We start from the raw sequence: 14,674 nt of genomic DNA, 5'->3' as shown, positions 1-14,674 counted from the left end.
GTACATGCTGTGGGCGAGATGATATACAATACTGAATGTATTCAAGGAGTGAGCCGTTCTTCGTATGCCACCGGCTGGCTCATCCGCAATAAATACAGTATCAATACGTTGCTCGACAGTACCGCCAAACCAAGTTCCAACAACGATTTTATTCGAGGCTCCCCTTCGTGGCACTCCATTCAGACAATGTTCGACCATTCCTTATCTCCTAGTGAGACTATCACCATCTTCTTTCTCACGTCACTCAAGATCCTCCCGACTATATGCGTTCTACACACTCTCATCTTCGCTATAACTTTCATCGCTCCCTCCCTGCCCCATGCATTAACATACTCTTCCCCTTCGATACTGACACTGTACGCGTGCTTCGAATCCGCCTGTTTTCTCCATCACCTGCTCGTCCTTCGATACAGAAAGCTCTCTCCCACGTCAGCTGTAGCTGAGATTAGCGACGAACAACGCAAACGCTTATGGAGCGATGCGATGCATGGGATAGATTGTGGAAGTGGCGTTGGAGGTGGTAATGCTTCGCGAGAGCTGGATAAATGGCTAGAAGGATGGTTCTACTCCATATCTGATAAGCGACAATTACATACTCGAACAGGGACGAAAGGCTTTGATCGGCTAGTGGAAGCGGTCCGATCGTTCGTAGAGTGGGCAGGTTTGATAGAAGGAGGAGGAGAGGGAAGGACGGTGAAGATGGATGAGATCAAGAGAGGCAACGTGGAAGAGTTTCTTGCAGGTGAGTCTTCAACCGTTGTTAGCTCTCTTTCATTGGGTGCAATACTTTCCTGGGCTGGGACGTCTCAAAGGTGTCGGTGATGAACCAAGTGGAGTTCATCATGCCTCCCTTAGCAAGTGCACATGGATTCTTGAGTTTGTTAGACCGGATCTACAGTATCATGGCGGATTTGATAGGTATGCTGACATTCCCAACTTCAGGAACGTTCTTCAACCTCCCTCTATCCACACTCCTATCCCAACCACTCTCCCATCACGCATTACAAAGTATGATCATCTCACTCGAACATCGTCGTAATTTCCGATTCGGATCGGGCTACAACGAGGGTATCAAACCTCTTTGTCCAAGTATGAAAAGACATTTAGGACGAAGATATACGCCCTTGGCAGTGTATATCTTGATGGGTCTTGTTGAGGGCTTGATGGGATGGGTTTTGTGGAGCGTTGGATTCGGATGGATCGAGACGAGGGTGGAGATGCAGGGTTCGGAGCTCAAGGAGGGGGCGAAGGCGGAGAAGACGGACGTTAGGGTGGGAGCTTGGTATCATCCTGGATTCAGAGCGAGTGGCGGTGGAATGTTCTGTTGGTTGCTGGACGGTCTCTTCCCGGTAAAACAGGCTGTGGTTCACGGTGATCGACTCAGCGACAATGATACAGACTTTACTATCTCTCTTGTGAGAGCTCAAAAGAAGAAACCGATCATTTTTATACCAGGTTTGGCCGGTCCTTCCCTTCTCACGCATTTCATTTTCTCACTCGCATCGCTCGACCGACCTTTATTCGTGATTCGTCAACCACATCTCTCCCTCTCTCTCACTGCTAGACCGGCGGCTAGCACCCGACATCTCGTAAGCGGCGTGGAAGCTCTATTGGAAAAATACGGTTTCGCAGCTACTTCCAAGACGAATGGAGAAGAACGAGGTTTGGTCATTGCCCATTCGCTCGGATCAGGCTTAGCAGCAGCCTTGAACGACAATACCGCTTTTCCCCAGGGCAAGGTCAGATATCGGACTATCCTCCTCGATCCCATCTCGATCTTACTTTGTCATCCACACTTAGCGAGGACTATCAATCTCGCTTCTTCCTCTTCTTCGTCTTCGAGGAGTGGTGGAGGGATGAGCAGGTTGGTGAGGTATTTTACGAAGGAAAAAGGGGTAGAGAGGTATCTTGCGAGAGATTTCAGTCCATTCGATAATCACCTTTCCCTAAAACAGCCATCTTTTTCAACACTATCGGAAAGTTCATCGTCATTGACCTGCAACACAAAGCCAGCAGAGCCATGCGCCACAGAAGGACAAACGATCGGCAAAACGACCGTCATCCTTAGTCGAAACGATCATCTTATCCCCGTTGAGAAGATCGTAACTCATTGCAAGAAGAATGGCGTGTATTGTGAGGTGTTGGAGAATATAGGTCATGGAGCATGGTTGTTCTCCCTCCCGTTGATGTTTCACATCCTCGCCATAATAAAAGAGAATATTAAGGAGATGAACAACGAGCTTAAGCACGAATCGAGTCGAACAGCTACTACGGAAGAGACAGTCCAAATCGTGCATGGAACAGATTACATACCAACATCAATACCAGGACCCGCTCCAATCACAGTCATACTTTCCACATCTAAAATGTCACGAGCTCGATCAAGGGCGGGCACTTTCTCAGATACTGCTAAGAACGATGCACATCCTTGTAATATGGGAGGTAGGACGAGATCCCGAACAATCACTTCTTGTGGTGGAGTCGGGATGATGGTTGGAAGAAGCAAGTTGGGCGACGGGGTAGGTAAGATGGACAGGGTAGAGAATGGTAGTGCTGCAGGGATGGGGAGAGGAATGAGGAGAAACCATTCGGTGAGGGATGGGATGGGCGTGTGGACGTGATTGAGGGAGGAGGTGCGCACTTGATTCCGGGATGGTATAGTGGCCAATCAGCAATGAAGGAAGGAAGGAAGGAAGAAGAACGGGTAATTGAAATATGTAATGCATAGGAGTACATAGTTCTGGGCAGATGCATGACCTGATGATCTGTGTGCGCTGATTACCATTGTGTGAAGATGCATTGACTTACTGATCCCCAACTCTGAAAGCCACAGCGACTGCTGCAAGAGGACACAGATCCACGACGCGTTTGCTTTTTGCCACTCGGACCGTTAGTAGTCAGGCTGAGAGCTCACTTTGTCCCTCCTAGGAGAATGAGTAGTGAGCATAAGCGCAGCGACACGGTATTCATGCCCTCTCATGCATCTGCGGGAATATGAGAGCTCAAGATGTCAGTCTTAGTGATGCTCCAGTCCTTTGATCGGAGGACCGACTGTGCATTGTTCGCTGTGTATTGTATGTCCATGCGCAGAACAAAAATGCCCGAAATACAATATGTACACAAACGCACTGCCCCCCCTTTCCCCCTTTCCTCGTTCCTTTCCTCTCTTGTTCCCTTTCATCTCATCATACATCATTCAACTTGTATCATTACTTCCACAATCTCATATCTCGTAAACTCGTACGCTTGTCCTTCACCGCGTCTCACAAACGCCAGACTGTGTTCCTCGATGTCTCCTCTACCATATGACCTAGACCCAGAGCTATATTACTTTCCCCGAAGAGCAGCTGCGGACGTGCTTACTCCCAACGATACCCAGAAGTGAGCTACTCCCTACCTCTCGCTTGACGAAGAGGCAGTCACTGACGAGCTGGAACGACGATGTAGGGTGACACTGATAGTGGCAGCGTGTTATGTGGTGGCTATAGCGATATGTGAGTGGGGTGTTGTATGACAGGAGACGATAAGGCTGATATGCATGGCAGTGGTGAGTCAGCTGAAAGACTACCTTGAGCTGGAGTGGAATGATTGAATAGCTGCTGCGTGTGTGAATGAATAATGTAGTGGTAAGTCAGCTGTATACTTCAGTTTCAAGTGCCAGCTGACATTCTGTGTACAGGCATGGTCAGTGATTCTCCTTCCCACGATCAGAGCACCACCACCACCTGTGCTCTACTTCGCCAGCCATGCTCATCAAATGAACTGTCACCGATCTGACATGTGTCCCGCAGTACCTTACCTGGAAGAATTACTATACCCGTTCAAGCTCCTGGTATGTCTTATTCACCCATTCCTAAACAAGTTATGAGAAGGGTGGCAAATCGCTAACCCAGTACAGACCGTAGGAATGCATGAGATGTAGGTACCCTTCAGCTTTATGTATCTTTGCTGTCATGCAAGAAGACTGTCAAGCTGATAATCGTTTGCTAGGTCACATGCTATCGCAGGAGTGAGCTATTACTTCTCACACCTTTGAGGATAGCTTGTCACTTGGCTGACTTCGACGTCCGTGATGGCTTTCAGGTCTTGACGTGTGCTTCGGTCGAACAGATAACCGTGAGCTGCGCAGTCCCGAAAGCACTTCTATGAAGGCACAAGCTCACTGTTAGATTCTCGCAGCTCGACCCCCACGAAGGAGGGTCGACCCGTATGCGAGGTGGTATTCCCGCTGTAAGTCAGCTGGAGGAGATTCGAAACGAGGCATGTGTATTAGCTGATCTTTGTGATAGATCACCCTCCCAGCTGGATACCTGGGATCGTCCTTCATCGGCGCGTGTCTCATAGCCTGTGTAAGTGGCACCAATCATCGTTAGCGCTTCCTTCCCCAAACGCGAAGCGATACCAGTATTATGGAAGAAAAAAGTAATGGTGTTGCACAGGGCTTCGACACGGACGCATCGAAAGTGGCATGTCTCGTTCTCGCTTTCTTCTGGATTTTGACACTATGGTGGGCGAGACGAAGCTGGATAGCATTTGCGACCATTGCCTTGATGGCTGCGTTGGTCATTGTGAGTCCAGCTAATGACTCTAGAAATGCCTGTGAGGACACAGAAAACAGCTGACACAATGTTGTTGTCGAACCAGATATGTTGGCTTGTCGCTCATTCTGTAGCATTACGGTTCTTGGTTCTTTTCATCGGTGTCATGTCATGTTTCTACGCCATCGTGAGTCGTTCAGCTGACTCTCGACGGGACCATATCTCATTACTCAGCTGAAACGATGACTTCTTGCAGTGGGATATCGTCGATGTGAGTTGCGAGTACCAATCTCAGCCGGACTGTCGAGACAATACTCATCTCGTTTACTCGTACCGTTCGCAGGACACACTTGCTCGCAAAGTCAACACTTCAGACGCATCAGAGTATGCTAATATAATAGGGTGTTGTGGCTCTCGTTTCTGGGGTGAGGTCGATGAGCTATTCAATTGTGATCCTACACTCAGCTCACAAGCCTTCACTTCACCAGGCGCCTTCTGGCTCATCATCGCCTGTTGCTGTCAGTCGAGTAATTCTCGAAATGCTCCGGTGGCAGCTGACAGACGGCACGCAGTTTTCGTAGCTGGAATCCTCGTTGGTATCGCAGCATTCAAAGACGACTGGCATACGCAAGCTGAAAAGGCTGACAATTTCTTGGGAGGTAAGTGAACTATCCAAGCATCAAGAAGTGCGACACGCAATTAAAGCTCATATGCGCGACATAGGAACCCCGTAGGAGAAAAGGTTGATCCGAAGTTCCATGTCCATATGCATAGATGACGTGTCAAAACACAGATCCCAAATCAATTCAGATCAAGCAGGAATACCCAACAGCACCTGCTGAACGTAATCCGCCGCAATACCCAACCAAACCAATCCGCCGAGATAACCGTTACTTGAGAACTTGCTCCAGCAATCCGGTCGACTGTCAAAGTTGACAGTGGCGCATTGCCAAGCGAGATGAGCGGCTGCGCCACCACATGAGATGAGGTAGTAGAGGGGTCCGAGACCTGCCAAGTGGCCTGTGAGAGTGAGGAGAGAGACGAAAGAGGCGGATAGGGTAGAGATGACGGTTCTAGAAGTGTCGGGGAATCGAAGGGCCATGGACTTGACACCGGCTAGAACGTCGTCTTTCTTGTCCTGACAGGGGGAAGAAGAGTTTAGCACAGGATACAATCAAACCCGACCAGCCACGATCCATCACGTCACCCTTTGGATGGCAAGGTGATAGCAAAGCTCGATGCGACAACGCAGCCAAGCCGCAGCCGGGGGTGAGGGGGGGGCCATCACTCACCTGATGAGCATAGATGATATCATACATGACACACCAAGCTGCTCCACCGACATACATTGGGGTAGCGATTGTCCAGTCTACAGCACCGGCAACTGCTGACCAGCCGAGGAATGCTCCCCAGTTGAAAGCGAGGCCTAAGCAGTGAGAAAGATTCATGTTAGTGGGACATGCGCATGATGACATAGCTAGGATGCGGTAGACTCACCGAGGACTACTTGGGGGTAATAGGTGATTCGTTTCATGAATGGATAGATCACAACGAGCGATAATGAGGATGCTCCAAGGACGATACTGCGCCGGCATAGGGGTCAGCCACTAGCCACTACTCCAGAGACATAATGAAGTTTTGGGCACAGCAAATAAGTTGGGCAAGGAGATGAGCGAGAGGAAGACTTTGCGCCCTAGACCCACCTGTACCAATTGAGCTGGGTGAGGATCGCGAGACCGATACTCATCTGCGCACCGAGGAAAGTGAGTGCTCCGAATTGGGTCACATCCCCTGCTGCGATCGGACGTGTTTTTGTACGTTCTAAGTGGAATCAAGAGGTGTGGGTCAGCAACAAATGGACAAAGACACAGTCCACGAGAGACAGATCTTCTCCTCTATTCGGCTCTGCCCTGCCTAGTCCCGACGACAAGCTTCGAGTTTGTAGGATACCCCCTGCCGGGCGGGCTGAATTCGACGTGGAACGGAGGACACAGAAGCTCAAAGCTTGGAGAAATGACTCACCGACCATCGCATCCATTTTGCTATCCCACATATCGTTGATAGTACATCCCGCACCTCGCATGACTACTGATCCGAGCGCGAACAACGAGAGATAGAAGAGTGGTGTGGTTATGGGAAGTTGGTGTAATGTCGAGGCCATCGTTATTGACCATGCTAGGGAGTATGGAGTAGTTGTCAGCGTCGCTTTCGACCAAGCACCGGTTGAAGTCATATTGGTCTGGTTGAATACGAGCTCCAGCAAGTCAAGTCATGAGTAAACCATAAATATTCGACTCTTCCTAGGGGAGATACACCCAAGTACCGAGTGTCGACCGGAACTTTCACTTTCCATAACAAGTGCCGTTGATGCACCACACTGACTCACCACATGGCCAGAAGAGTAATATCGATCCTATCGGCTTATCTATCCTAGTCAATAACAAATAAGGCTTCGCACCCATAGCCCATCTCGGTAAGATCTTATCGAGTATATTGGGTGCTGCAGGCGTCGTGACAGGCGTGGAAGATGTAGGATCGACAAGCTCGGAGCTGGCCCCAGGAGGAATAGAAGTAGACGATAGTGAGGGAGGTTTAGAAGATGATGGTGGGGACGGTGTGGTGAGTCGACGAGTGGGGGAAAGTGTGGAGAGGATCGTTGGGGTTGTTCGTTTTGGATTTGAAGAGAAAGCCGCTGTTCGGAAGTGCACCGAGGAGGAACGTGACGCACTCAAAACGGAGAGGGGACGACCACACCGCGTGGCGCGGATGAGCGTGGGGAACATCCTGCCAACTCGAGAGTTTGAGCAAATCCAAAGAGACGAAATGACGAAGATAACAAGTAGAAAAGTCGGTCGGACCGGAGGTTACAACTAGGGGATCTGACTTTTGGCTTGAGTAACGAGTAACAGTAGTCGTGCCTGAAGTCAAGCTTGTCTGTGTGTCTCATTATGAACTCTATCGCAATATTGCGAAACGCATGAATTCAAGCTTTGAAAATGACAGCCATGCTGGGGTAACCTATGAACATCGCACGAGTACAAGGGGTATATCTTCATGCGTTGGTATATAGTATGATACTCCTCATTCCCCCTTCATTGCTAGGCTCGACCCTTGTCTACTTCTTCCCCTCTTTCGCCTCTGCAAGAATCACAGACTGTCAGCTAGCAACCCCGTTATGGGGATACGGGACCACGTAGCTCACCTCGTCGAGTCGCATCTTCTAATAGTGTCGTGTCAACGGACTTTGCGGACATCCTAACGTATCGCACGACGGAGCCTCGGATGAAGGTGTTCTTGACCGCCATCTGCGTTCAACGTTAATGTCAGCCAACTATTGAGATACAACGCAGCGAGTTGAGTCATAGGTGCTGATAGAGGTTTCAAGGGCATAGTAGGAAGTCGAAAAGTCGGTCAAGGGAATGAGATAACCGCCCCCACAGGTCACGAAATCGTGTCCGAGCAACTCGTAGACTCTCCATCGTTCTCACTCGCCGCGTAGTTGAAACGAGTCAACGCTACTCACCATGTGAGGATGTCGTTCTGGGTCTTCGACTGAAATGTTATCTAATCGGATGTTGAGGAATCTGCAAGGTTGAAAGCGTTAGCTATCGATTGATTCACGACTACTAAAAGTAGTGTTCCCGATCCCGCCATAAGACCACCAGCCACCCGCTGCTATGCAGATCCCCCTACTCTTCCTTCAACTTTGAATCACTTGTGGCCGCTCATGGCATCTCCTTTTCATCTGCATGACTTGAAATATTACATAGCTTTCAGTGGACCACTCACTGATCGACAGATTTCAATGTTCCTGTTATTGACAGATCATTCTTGAGCTCAACGGTTATGACCTGGTCGGTAAGAGTCTTGAAGAAGCTGCGGGAATGAGAGATGTTCCTGATCAGCTTTCATAGTCGTGCGTTGTCATGTCTGCTCCCCCGTCCAGCTGGATTGGTCACCGTTGGGCGGTCCATATAGCTGGAGGAGGAAGGTCGAAGCTAAGCGCGAACCACTCACGAGAAGATCAACTGCGAATTAGGGAGTGTCAGCCATGATCCCGCTAGAAGTAGATTTCGTCAGCTCACCATCTTTGCGAGTACTTGTGGGTATCAGAGGATTGAAGAAGGAGCGTAGTGGATTCAATATGACATGAACTTCGACAGTCGGACAAAGTCAGAGATGGAGGTAGTGAGCGTCCACAACCACCACCATAACGCGGAGCTTATCACGATCTGCTCGCTAAAATATACCACGTCAGTCCCTCCACTTTACGAGACACTCGACTGTATTAATTTCCAGCTACAACTCACAACCACTTATACAACAACGGCAACGTCAACAAGCATCATAGTCTGATCACGACACACAACGCACGATGGCCTCGATACCTAAGAACGGGGAACCGTCAACACGCCAGCGTACTGCGCCGAAAGACGGTTCGATAGCACTGTACCTCGTCAATGGGGTAGCTACAGTATGGGATGCGCAAGGTGAGCCAGCGACCATTCTACCTTGTCAACTAGATCAAACGAGAACGACGATCATCGTCCCTGTGAGCATATGCTGATCACTTGCTTTCCTTCGGATCACAGTCGCCGCTACGCTGCACTGCGTTCACAGCGTATCGGGACTACGAGCTGGAACTTTACCCGGTGTATCTCAACAGAATGGATTTTTGGGATTACCTCTCACGTTGATGCAAGAAGAGACGGCGTATCTGGTCACGCAGGGTGAGTCTTAGATTCTTCAATCAATCTGCGGTCAAACATCACCCCTACCTCAACTTGCACCACTCGAACTCTCCCTATCCTCATCCGCATCTCATTAGGAGGTCCAGCATCCGTTTGTTTCCATTCTGTGTAATCGAATGATCCGCCCAGAATCGCATGTCCGTTGACTAACCTAGACACTCTCTCGTCAACGCAGGTATCGCCCACCTCATCCCTCTATCTCTCAATCCTACCGTCCCCTCCCCCTCTGAGATCGCCCAACATACCGCCGCCCGTATAAAACGTGTCCAAGCGCTCGAACAGCGTGCGAAGGAAGATGAGATACGAAGAAGAGCAGCGTCCAAAGCCGAGTTCGAAAAGGCAGGAGAGGAAGCGAGAGCGAAGAGGGAGAAGAGAGCAAAGGCGAAAGCGGAGAAAGAGAGAGCGAAGAGGGCTGCAGAAGCTGGAGATGAGGGTGGAGAAGGGTTGTTTGGTGGCGATGAACGGAAAGACGTAACGACGAAGGAGAATGATAACACTGAGACATCGAAGTCAACATTGCCGACGAAAGTGACCGCTTCGACACCCGCAGTATCAGCACCGGTACCCGACTCAACACCTTCTCCAGGATATTTCCACACAGTCCCCTCTCATCCTGTTCATTCCACCACCTCCTCGTCACAAAACGTCATCACCACACTCCCCCACCCTCTCTTCCCCTTCCCTACCACACCGCGAGACCACGCCCTCCTTGGCGTATTCACAACTCTCCAATCACTAAACTTGCGAATGGGTCTTGGACCTCGTTTCGGTGGAGAATACCTCATCTACCCCGGCGACTATCTTCGTTATCATGCGCATTTCACATCACAAGTCATCGTTCGTGACGAGCCAATCAGACCAGCTGAGATTGTCGCTTGGGGAAGATTGGGGACGGGAACTAAGAAAGCGGGTTTGATATGTTGTTGGGATGATGGTCAGAGGGGCGACAAAGTGCAATTGAGAGGGGATGAGGAGAAGAAAGCGGAAGTAGAGTTTTATAGTCTTGAATGGGCAAATTTTGGATAAATGGATGCGCCGTGCGGACGATGCGTTGTATGCAAACCATGCAAAAGCGATACAATACATCGTTCTTCTCTTGTTACTACTGCCTGACGCATCAGACGAAGAAGAACAAAGCCAGTAACTGCCAAAAAAAGAACGGTGACACTCCCAGCTTGCAGCGGTGCGGTGGGGTCTGGGTCTGCCCAGAATAGAGTGAGAATGACAGGGGTATCTATGAGGTGTATAAGAACTGATGAAGGATGTAGAGTCGTGTGTAAAGGTACGTGTGAATGAGCGTGAAGACGACGAAACTAAGACATGATAGAGGAAGCAAAGTACGGGTGTTGGAGTGCTCGTTTGGCTATACAGCGCGTCAGCGATCCGTCATCAATGTGAAGATCCCGTAGCACTCACCTGAGATTCGATGAGCGGGATCGTAGATCAATGACTGAGCCAGAAGGTCTAGACCGTTCTCATCCAAACCCTTGACAGCACCTTTGAGGTCTACAGGGTTCCATTGGGGGAAAGTCGGCTTGTAGTCGGGGAGTGACTTCACTCCAGGCCAAACCTCTTCGTCGGGTGTACCAAGGACTCTACAAGTCCACAAAGGGATCAGCATGGAGTCACAGCATGTTATATTTAGCGTGTCAGACTCACCGGAAGATCCTGAAAATCTCGTCGATCTCTGAATCACCAGGGAAAAGCGGTTGTCGCATCGCCATTTCGGCAAAGATGCATCCTACAGACCACATGTCGATGGCCGTGGAGTAATGCCTTGAACCAAGCAAGACCTCGGGAGCACGGTACCAAAGGGTGACGACCTGAGAAAACCTTTGTTAGTAATGTGTTTTGAGCTGTTATGAACCCGCGTCGGCAGTGTAGACAACTCACCTCATGAGTGTATGTTCGAAGGGGAATGCCGAATGCTCGAGCCAGACCGAAATCGGCAATCTTGAGGTTACCCTCCTTGTTGATAAGCAGATTTTGAGGTTTTAAATCTCGGTGGAGGATTCGATGTGCGTGACAGTAGTAAAGACCTTTGATGAGTTGGTATGCGAATTTCTGCGTGCAGATGAATGGTATCGCGGTCAGCAAGAGACTCCTAATAGTTCCGGTGAGGGCCACTGGGTGTCAGGGGAGTAAAGACAGGACGCTTACCCGGACCATGTTGGGGCCAAGACCGTCTTTGTCGCCAATGGTGTCCATATACTTTTTCAAGTCCATATCGAGGAATTCGAATACGAGGTAAAGCTTTGCGTCGGAGTGGACAATGTCGAGGAGCCTATTGAGTGACGAGCACGGACATCAGCACGATCACCCGCGGTTGCTTTCCTCACGCTATACAGGGAGGTCTTCGGGTGCAGTCACAGTGGTGATTGTAACGACATGGCACTTGCACTCACTTGACGATGTTATCATCCTTGCTCAACTCTTTCAACAAACTGATCTCTCGAATGGAGGTTGACGGAACACCCTCATCTTCCGCTTCCAATCTGATCTTCTTGAGAGCGACAAAGTTACCAGATGTCAGATCTCGAGCTTTGTAGACAACACCGTAGGTACCTGCGCACATGGGACATCAGCGTGGTCCAAAGGCAGAGTACAGGGCGGCCAAAGAGCAACGAGAGTGGACAAGGGTTGAGAACCGTCTTTTCAGTGATTTCGGAGATACGTACCTTCGCCAATCTTCTCGAGCTTGGTGTAGTTCTCTAACGACATGATGGGGAGGTGGAGGGGTGTAGATGCAAGCTATGGAAGAGGTCGGAGTCGCTGAGTTGATTGATAGATGTTGAATGAACGAAGTGCGTTGTTTGTCGTACGCGATTGGATAATTGTAGCACTCGCCGAGGTTGTTGTCGAGGTTGTCAGTAGGCGGTCAGTCGAAGCTGGTACCGAGAAGTAGGATATGACAGCTACAGAGAGTGGCGTGAGCAAGTCGTGCAGTGTCGATGAGATAGATGCTGAAGATGAGAAACGGGGGCTTGCATGAATTGTAGTTGAACGACACCAACTACGCTCGACGCGTCGAAAGACTTGAAATCACCCCTTGACACGTGGTTTGATTTGAACGAGGGAAGATTTGATCCCGTTCTTCTACCTCCATCAATCAAGTCCACCTCTGTCCGCGATGGATAACAACCAACATTCATCTTGTCTGACCTTCTGTCTATAGCCCGTTCTCCTTCAGACACACACACCTCCATGTCCTTACTCTACGCTTGCTCACATCTTGATCCGCCAATCTCTCCTCTGCCACCTTCATATCCGTCTTCCTCGAGCTCTTTCTCCCCGCTACACAACCTCTATTTCTGCGAAGAATGCGATGCGGTACGATGTGATCAGTGCGTAGCGGTAGAAGTGGCCAGCTATTTCTGTCCGAATTGTCTCTTTGACGTTCCTAGCGCCAACGTGCGAGCTGATAAGAACCGGTGAGTGATTCGTTGAAGGTACTTGATGATAAGGCGAGGAAAGCTCATATGTCAATTGTCGTTATAATTACAGCTGCGCGAGATCTTGCTTCTCATGTCCACAATGCTCGTCAAGCTTGTCCATACAAGCGACCGACTCTATACAGTCCGGGGAAGCGAGCTCGTCCACGACATCTGCACCTGGACCACCGTATATCTTAACGTGCTCCGGATGCAGGTGGAGTAGTAAAGAGGTCGGATGGGAATTCGAGAAACCGACAGGCATAGCTCGTGCGTTCTTTCCTTCTCAACCTGCGGACCACTAGATCTGGGTGACGAGGTGAAGCTAACAAGCAAATCACAGTGCAATTGCAAAAAACACACTCCCATAACGAGCCAATACAATCAGAATTTGATGCACTCAAGGAGCATCTCGATTCTTACATCTCTACAAACGCACCTCCGATCCCAACGCCTCGTTCGACCCGAGCGCCATTCAGACATATCTCTCACCTCACTCAAATGGCTTCCAAAGCGCTTCATAGAGACCTCTCCGGCATGGCGGGCTCTTCTGCGAGAGCCCGACCGAGAGGTTCGGGTGTGGGGAAAGACGGAGAGAAGGAGAAGGTAGGATGGGATGTCCTGGGAGAATATGAATCCAAGACGAGTTGGAAGCAGTTGGGCCTGGAGAGTGGATTGGAAGATGTGGAGAAGATGAAAAAACTGGAGTACAGCGGAGTGGCGGGAGTGGCGACGTTAGATAGAACGTGGGATAAGAGTTGGAACGGGAATCGAATGGCGAGGTAAGTCCAGGTCTCTACCGATTGACGGCCAAGAAGTCGAACCGATTGATTAACGCTGGACTATAGTGCCATTCTGCCCCAACGTATACCGCTTCAGACCAAACTCACAAAACGATGCCCTCACCCTACGTGTCGTCATCTCCTCATTCAACCGGACACGAAAAGCGTCAGAATGAAGATCAAGATGGTAGCAATGAACTACCTACCCCATGCCGAGCTCGGGAGGAGAAAGCGGCGTGTCACCTCTGGCTCCTCGGCTGGTGGTGGTTCCTCGGAAAATCTGATATCTCCCGAAGAAGCTGAGATGAGAAGACGAGAACGACGTCTACGTGGGAAAGGTCCACTAACGAAAGAGGAGGATGAATCAATGGATCGACCACTCGAAGCTGGACAAGTCTACACTTTCGCACTGGCTCTGACCAATCCGTTGTACGATCCCATCCAGATCCGACTCACTCAACCTCACGGACCGAAGAATGCACCGGAGCCCAATCACCTTTTGTATTTACCGACGCAGCATTTCACGATCAACGCGTTGAAAGATGCGTGGGCATACGACGAAGAGGAAGCAGAGGAAGACCCCACTTTTGGTGCGGGAGGCAGTGAAGCGGGCTTCAGCGAAGAAGGGACGGTCACCACCGGTACTGGAACCGGGACGGGAACGTTGAGCAAGAAATCTCGAATGAGCATCTTGGTTGGAGGAAGTACGAGAGAGAAACGATCGCGTGGAGAGACGGGAGTAGAGAAGAAGGGAAATACAAGTATAGTAGGCTTGGAAGTTGAAATCCTACCAGAAGCCAAGGGGAAGGTAGAATTCGATCTCGAAGTGAGATATACTTACAGAGCGGATGAGGTGTCGGAAAAGGGAGAAAAGGGGAAAGAGGAGTACAAGACGTTTACATTCTGGATCAGGGTGAACGCAGGACAAGTAGAGTGATAATATAGTTGCATAGTATGACATTGATGACGCTTATGCATATTTGATTCGAATACATGACGTCCCAACGGCCCTTGTAGTTTGAAGAAGCGCAGTCTGGAAGTTACAACGCGCGCCACTTAGTCTACGCGAGTGATCTGCGTTTCTCACGTCTACGTCAACGGCAAAGTATCGCAATCTTTGTTTACGGCACCTCTGTATCCACATTCATTCTGCTCACAACTTGACGAACTGT

The 14,674-nt window shown here is 49.9% G+C and overlaps 7 protein-coding genes across 7 annotated transcripts; 4 read left to right on the top strand and 3 right to left on the bottom strand.

Annotated features, from left to right (window-relative positions):
- Window positions 1-186: 186 nt before the first annotated feature.
- On the top strand, window positions 187-2,621 carry CI109_101121 (uncharacterized protein; the record flags this gene model as incomplete). Its single annotated transcript, XM_032002774.2, has 2 exons — window positions 187-742; window positions 943-2,621. The coding sequence occupies 2 exons, from the start codon at window positions 187-189 to the stop codon at window positions 2,619-2,621; spliced, it is 2,235 nt and encodes a 744-aa protein (XP_031863113.2).
- Window positions 2,622-3,289: 668 nt separating this feature from the next.
- Window positions 3,290-5,205, top strand: CI109_101120 (uncharacterized protein; the record flags this gene model as incomplete). Its single annotated transcript, XM_065966902.1, has 14 exons — window positions 3,290-3,381; window positions 3,448-3,494; window positions 3,792-3,832; window positions 3,899-3,918; window positions 3,991-4,009; window positions 4,084-4,116; window positions 4,180-4,230; window positions 4,290-4,349; window positions 4,440-4,568; window positions 4,645-4,725; window positions 4,795-4,809; window positions 4,882-4,963; window positions 5,027-5,056; window positions 5,111-5,205. The coding sequence occupies 14 exons, from the start codon at window positions 3,290-3,292 to the stop codon at window positions 5,203-5,205; spliced, it is 795 nt and encodes a 264-aa protein (XP_065822974.1).
- Window positions 5,206-5,349: 144 nt separating this feature from the next.
- Window positions 5,350-7,321, bottom strand: CI109_101119 (4-hydroxybenzoate polyprenyl transferase; the record flags this gene model as incomplete). The annotated part of the gene is made up of 6 exons (XM_032002772.1): window positions 5,350-5,676; window positions 5,831-5,964; window positions 6,036-6,121; window positions 6,242-6,359; window positions 6,561-6,713; window positions 6,925-7,321. The coding sequence occupies 6 exons, from the start codon at window positions 7,319-7,321 to the stop codon at window positions 5,350-5,352; spliced, it is 1,215 nt and encodes a 404-aa protein (XP_031863111.1).
- A 332-nt stretch (window positions 7,322-7,653) lies between these two features.
- Window positions 7,654-8,626, bottom strand: CI109_101118 (uncharacterized protein; the record flags this gene model as incomplete). Its single annotated transcript, XM_032002771.1, has 6 exons — window positions 7,654-7,676; window positions 7,741-7,843; window positions 8,062-8,122; window positions 8,328-8,414; window positions 8,556-8,566; window positions 8,624-8,626. The coding sequence occupies 6 exons, from the start codon at window positions 8,624-8,626 to the stop codon at window positions 7,654-7,656; spliced, it is 288 nt and encodes a 95-aa protein (XP_031863110.1).
- A 287-nt stretch (window positions 8,627-8,913) lies between these two features.
- On the top strand, window positions 8,914-10,315 carry CI109_101117 (uncharacterized protein; the record flags this gene model as incomplete). The annotated part of the gene is made up of 3 exons (XM_032002770.1): window positions 8,914-9,028; window positions 9,131-9,268; window positions 9,465-10,315. 3 exons carry the CDS (start codon window positions 8,914-8,916, stop codon window positions 10,313-10,315), a joined length of 1,104 nt encoding a protein of 367 aa, XP_031863109.1.
- Window positions 10,316-10,602: 287 nt separating this feature from the next.
- CI109_101116 (cyclin-dependent kinase 1) lies at window positions 10,603-12,010 on the bottom strand (the record flags this gene model as incomplete). Its single annotated transcript, XM_032002769.1, has 7 exons — window positions 10,603-10,652; window positions 10,706-10,884; window positions 10,949-11,112; window positions 11,183-11,353; window positions 11,450-11,573; window positions 11,695-11,854; window positions 11,968-12,010. 7 exons carry the CDS (start codon window positions 12,008-12,010, stop codon window positions 10,603-10,605), a joined length of 891 nt encoding a protein of 296 aa, XP_031863108.1.
- Window positions 12,011-12,493: 483 nt separating this feature from the next.
- Window positions 12,494-14,439, top strand: CI109_101115 (uncharacterized protein; the record flags this gene model as incomplete). The annotated part of the gene is made up of 4 exons (XM_032002768.1): window positions 12,494-12,720; window positions 12,794-12,990; window positions 13,064-13,502; window positions 13,569-14,439. The coding sequence occupies 4 exons, from the start codon at window positions 12,494-12,496 to the stop codon at window positions 14,437-14,439; spliced, it is 1,734 nt and encodes a 577-aa protein (XP_031863107.1).
- Between the last annotated feature and the right edge of the window lie 235 nt (window positions 14,440-14,674).

This window comes from Kwoniella shandongensis, chromosome 2 (genome assembly GCF_008629635.2).
Source record: "Kwoniella shandongensis chromosome 2, complete sequence".
NCBI classification, from domain to species: Eukaryota; Fungi; Basidiomycota; class Tremellomycetes; order Tremellales; family Cryptococcaceae; genus Kwoniella; species Kwoniella shandongensis.
This window is presented reverse-complemented; position numbering and strand designations above follow the sequence as displayed.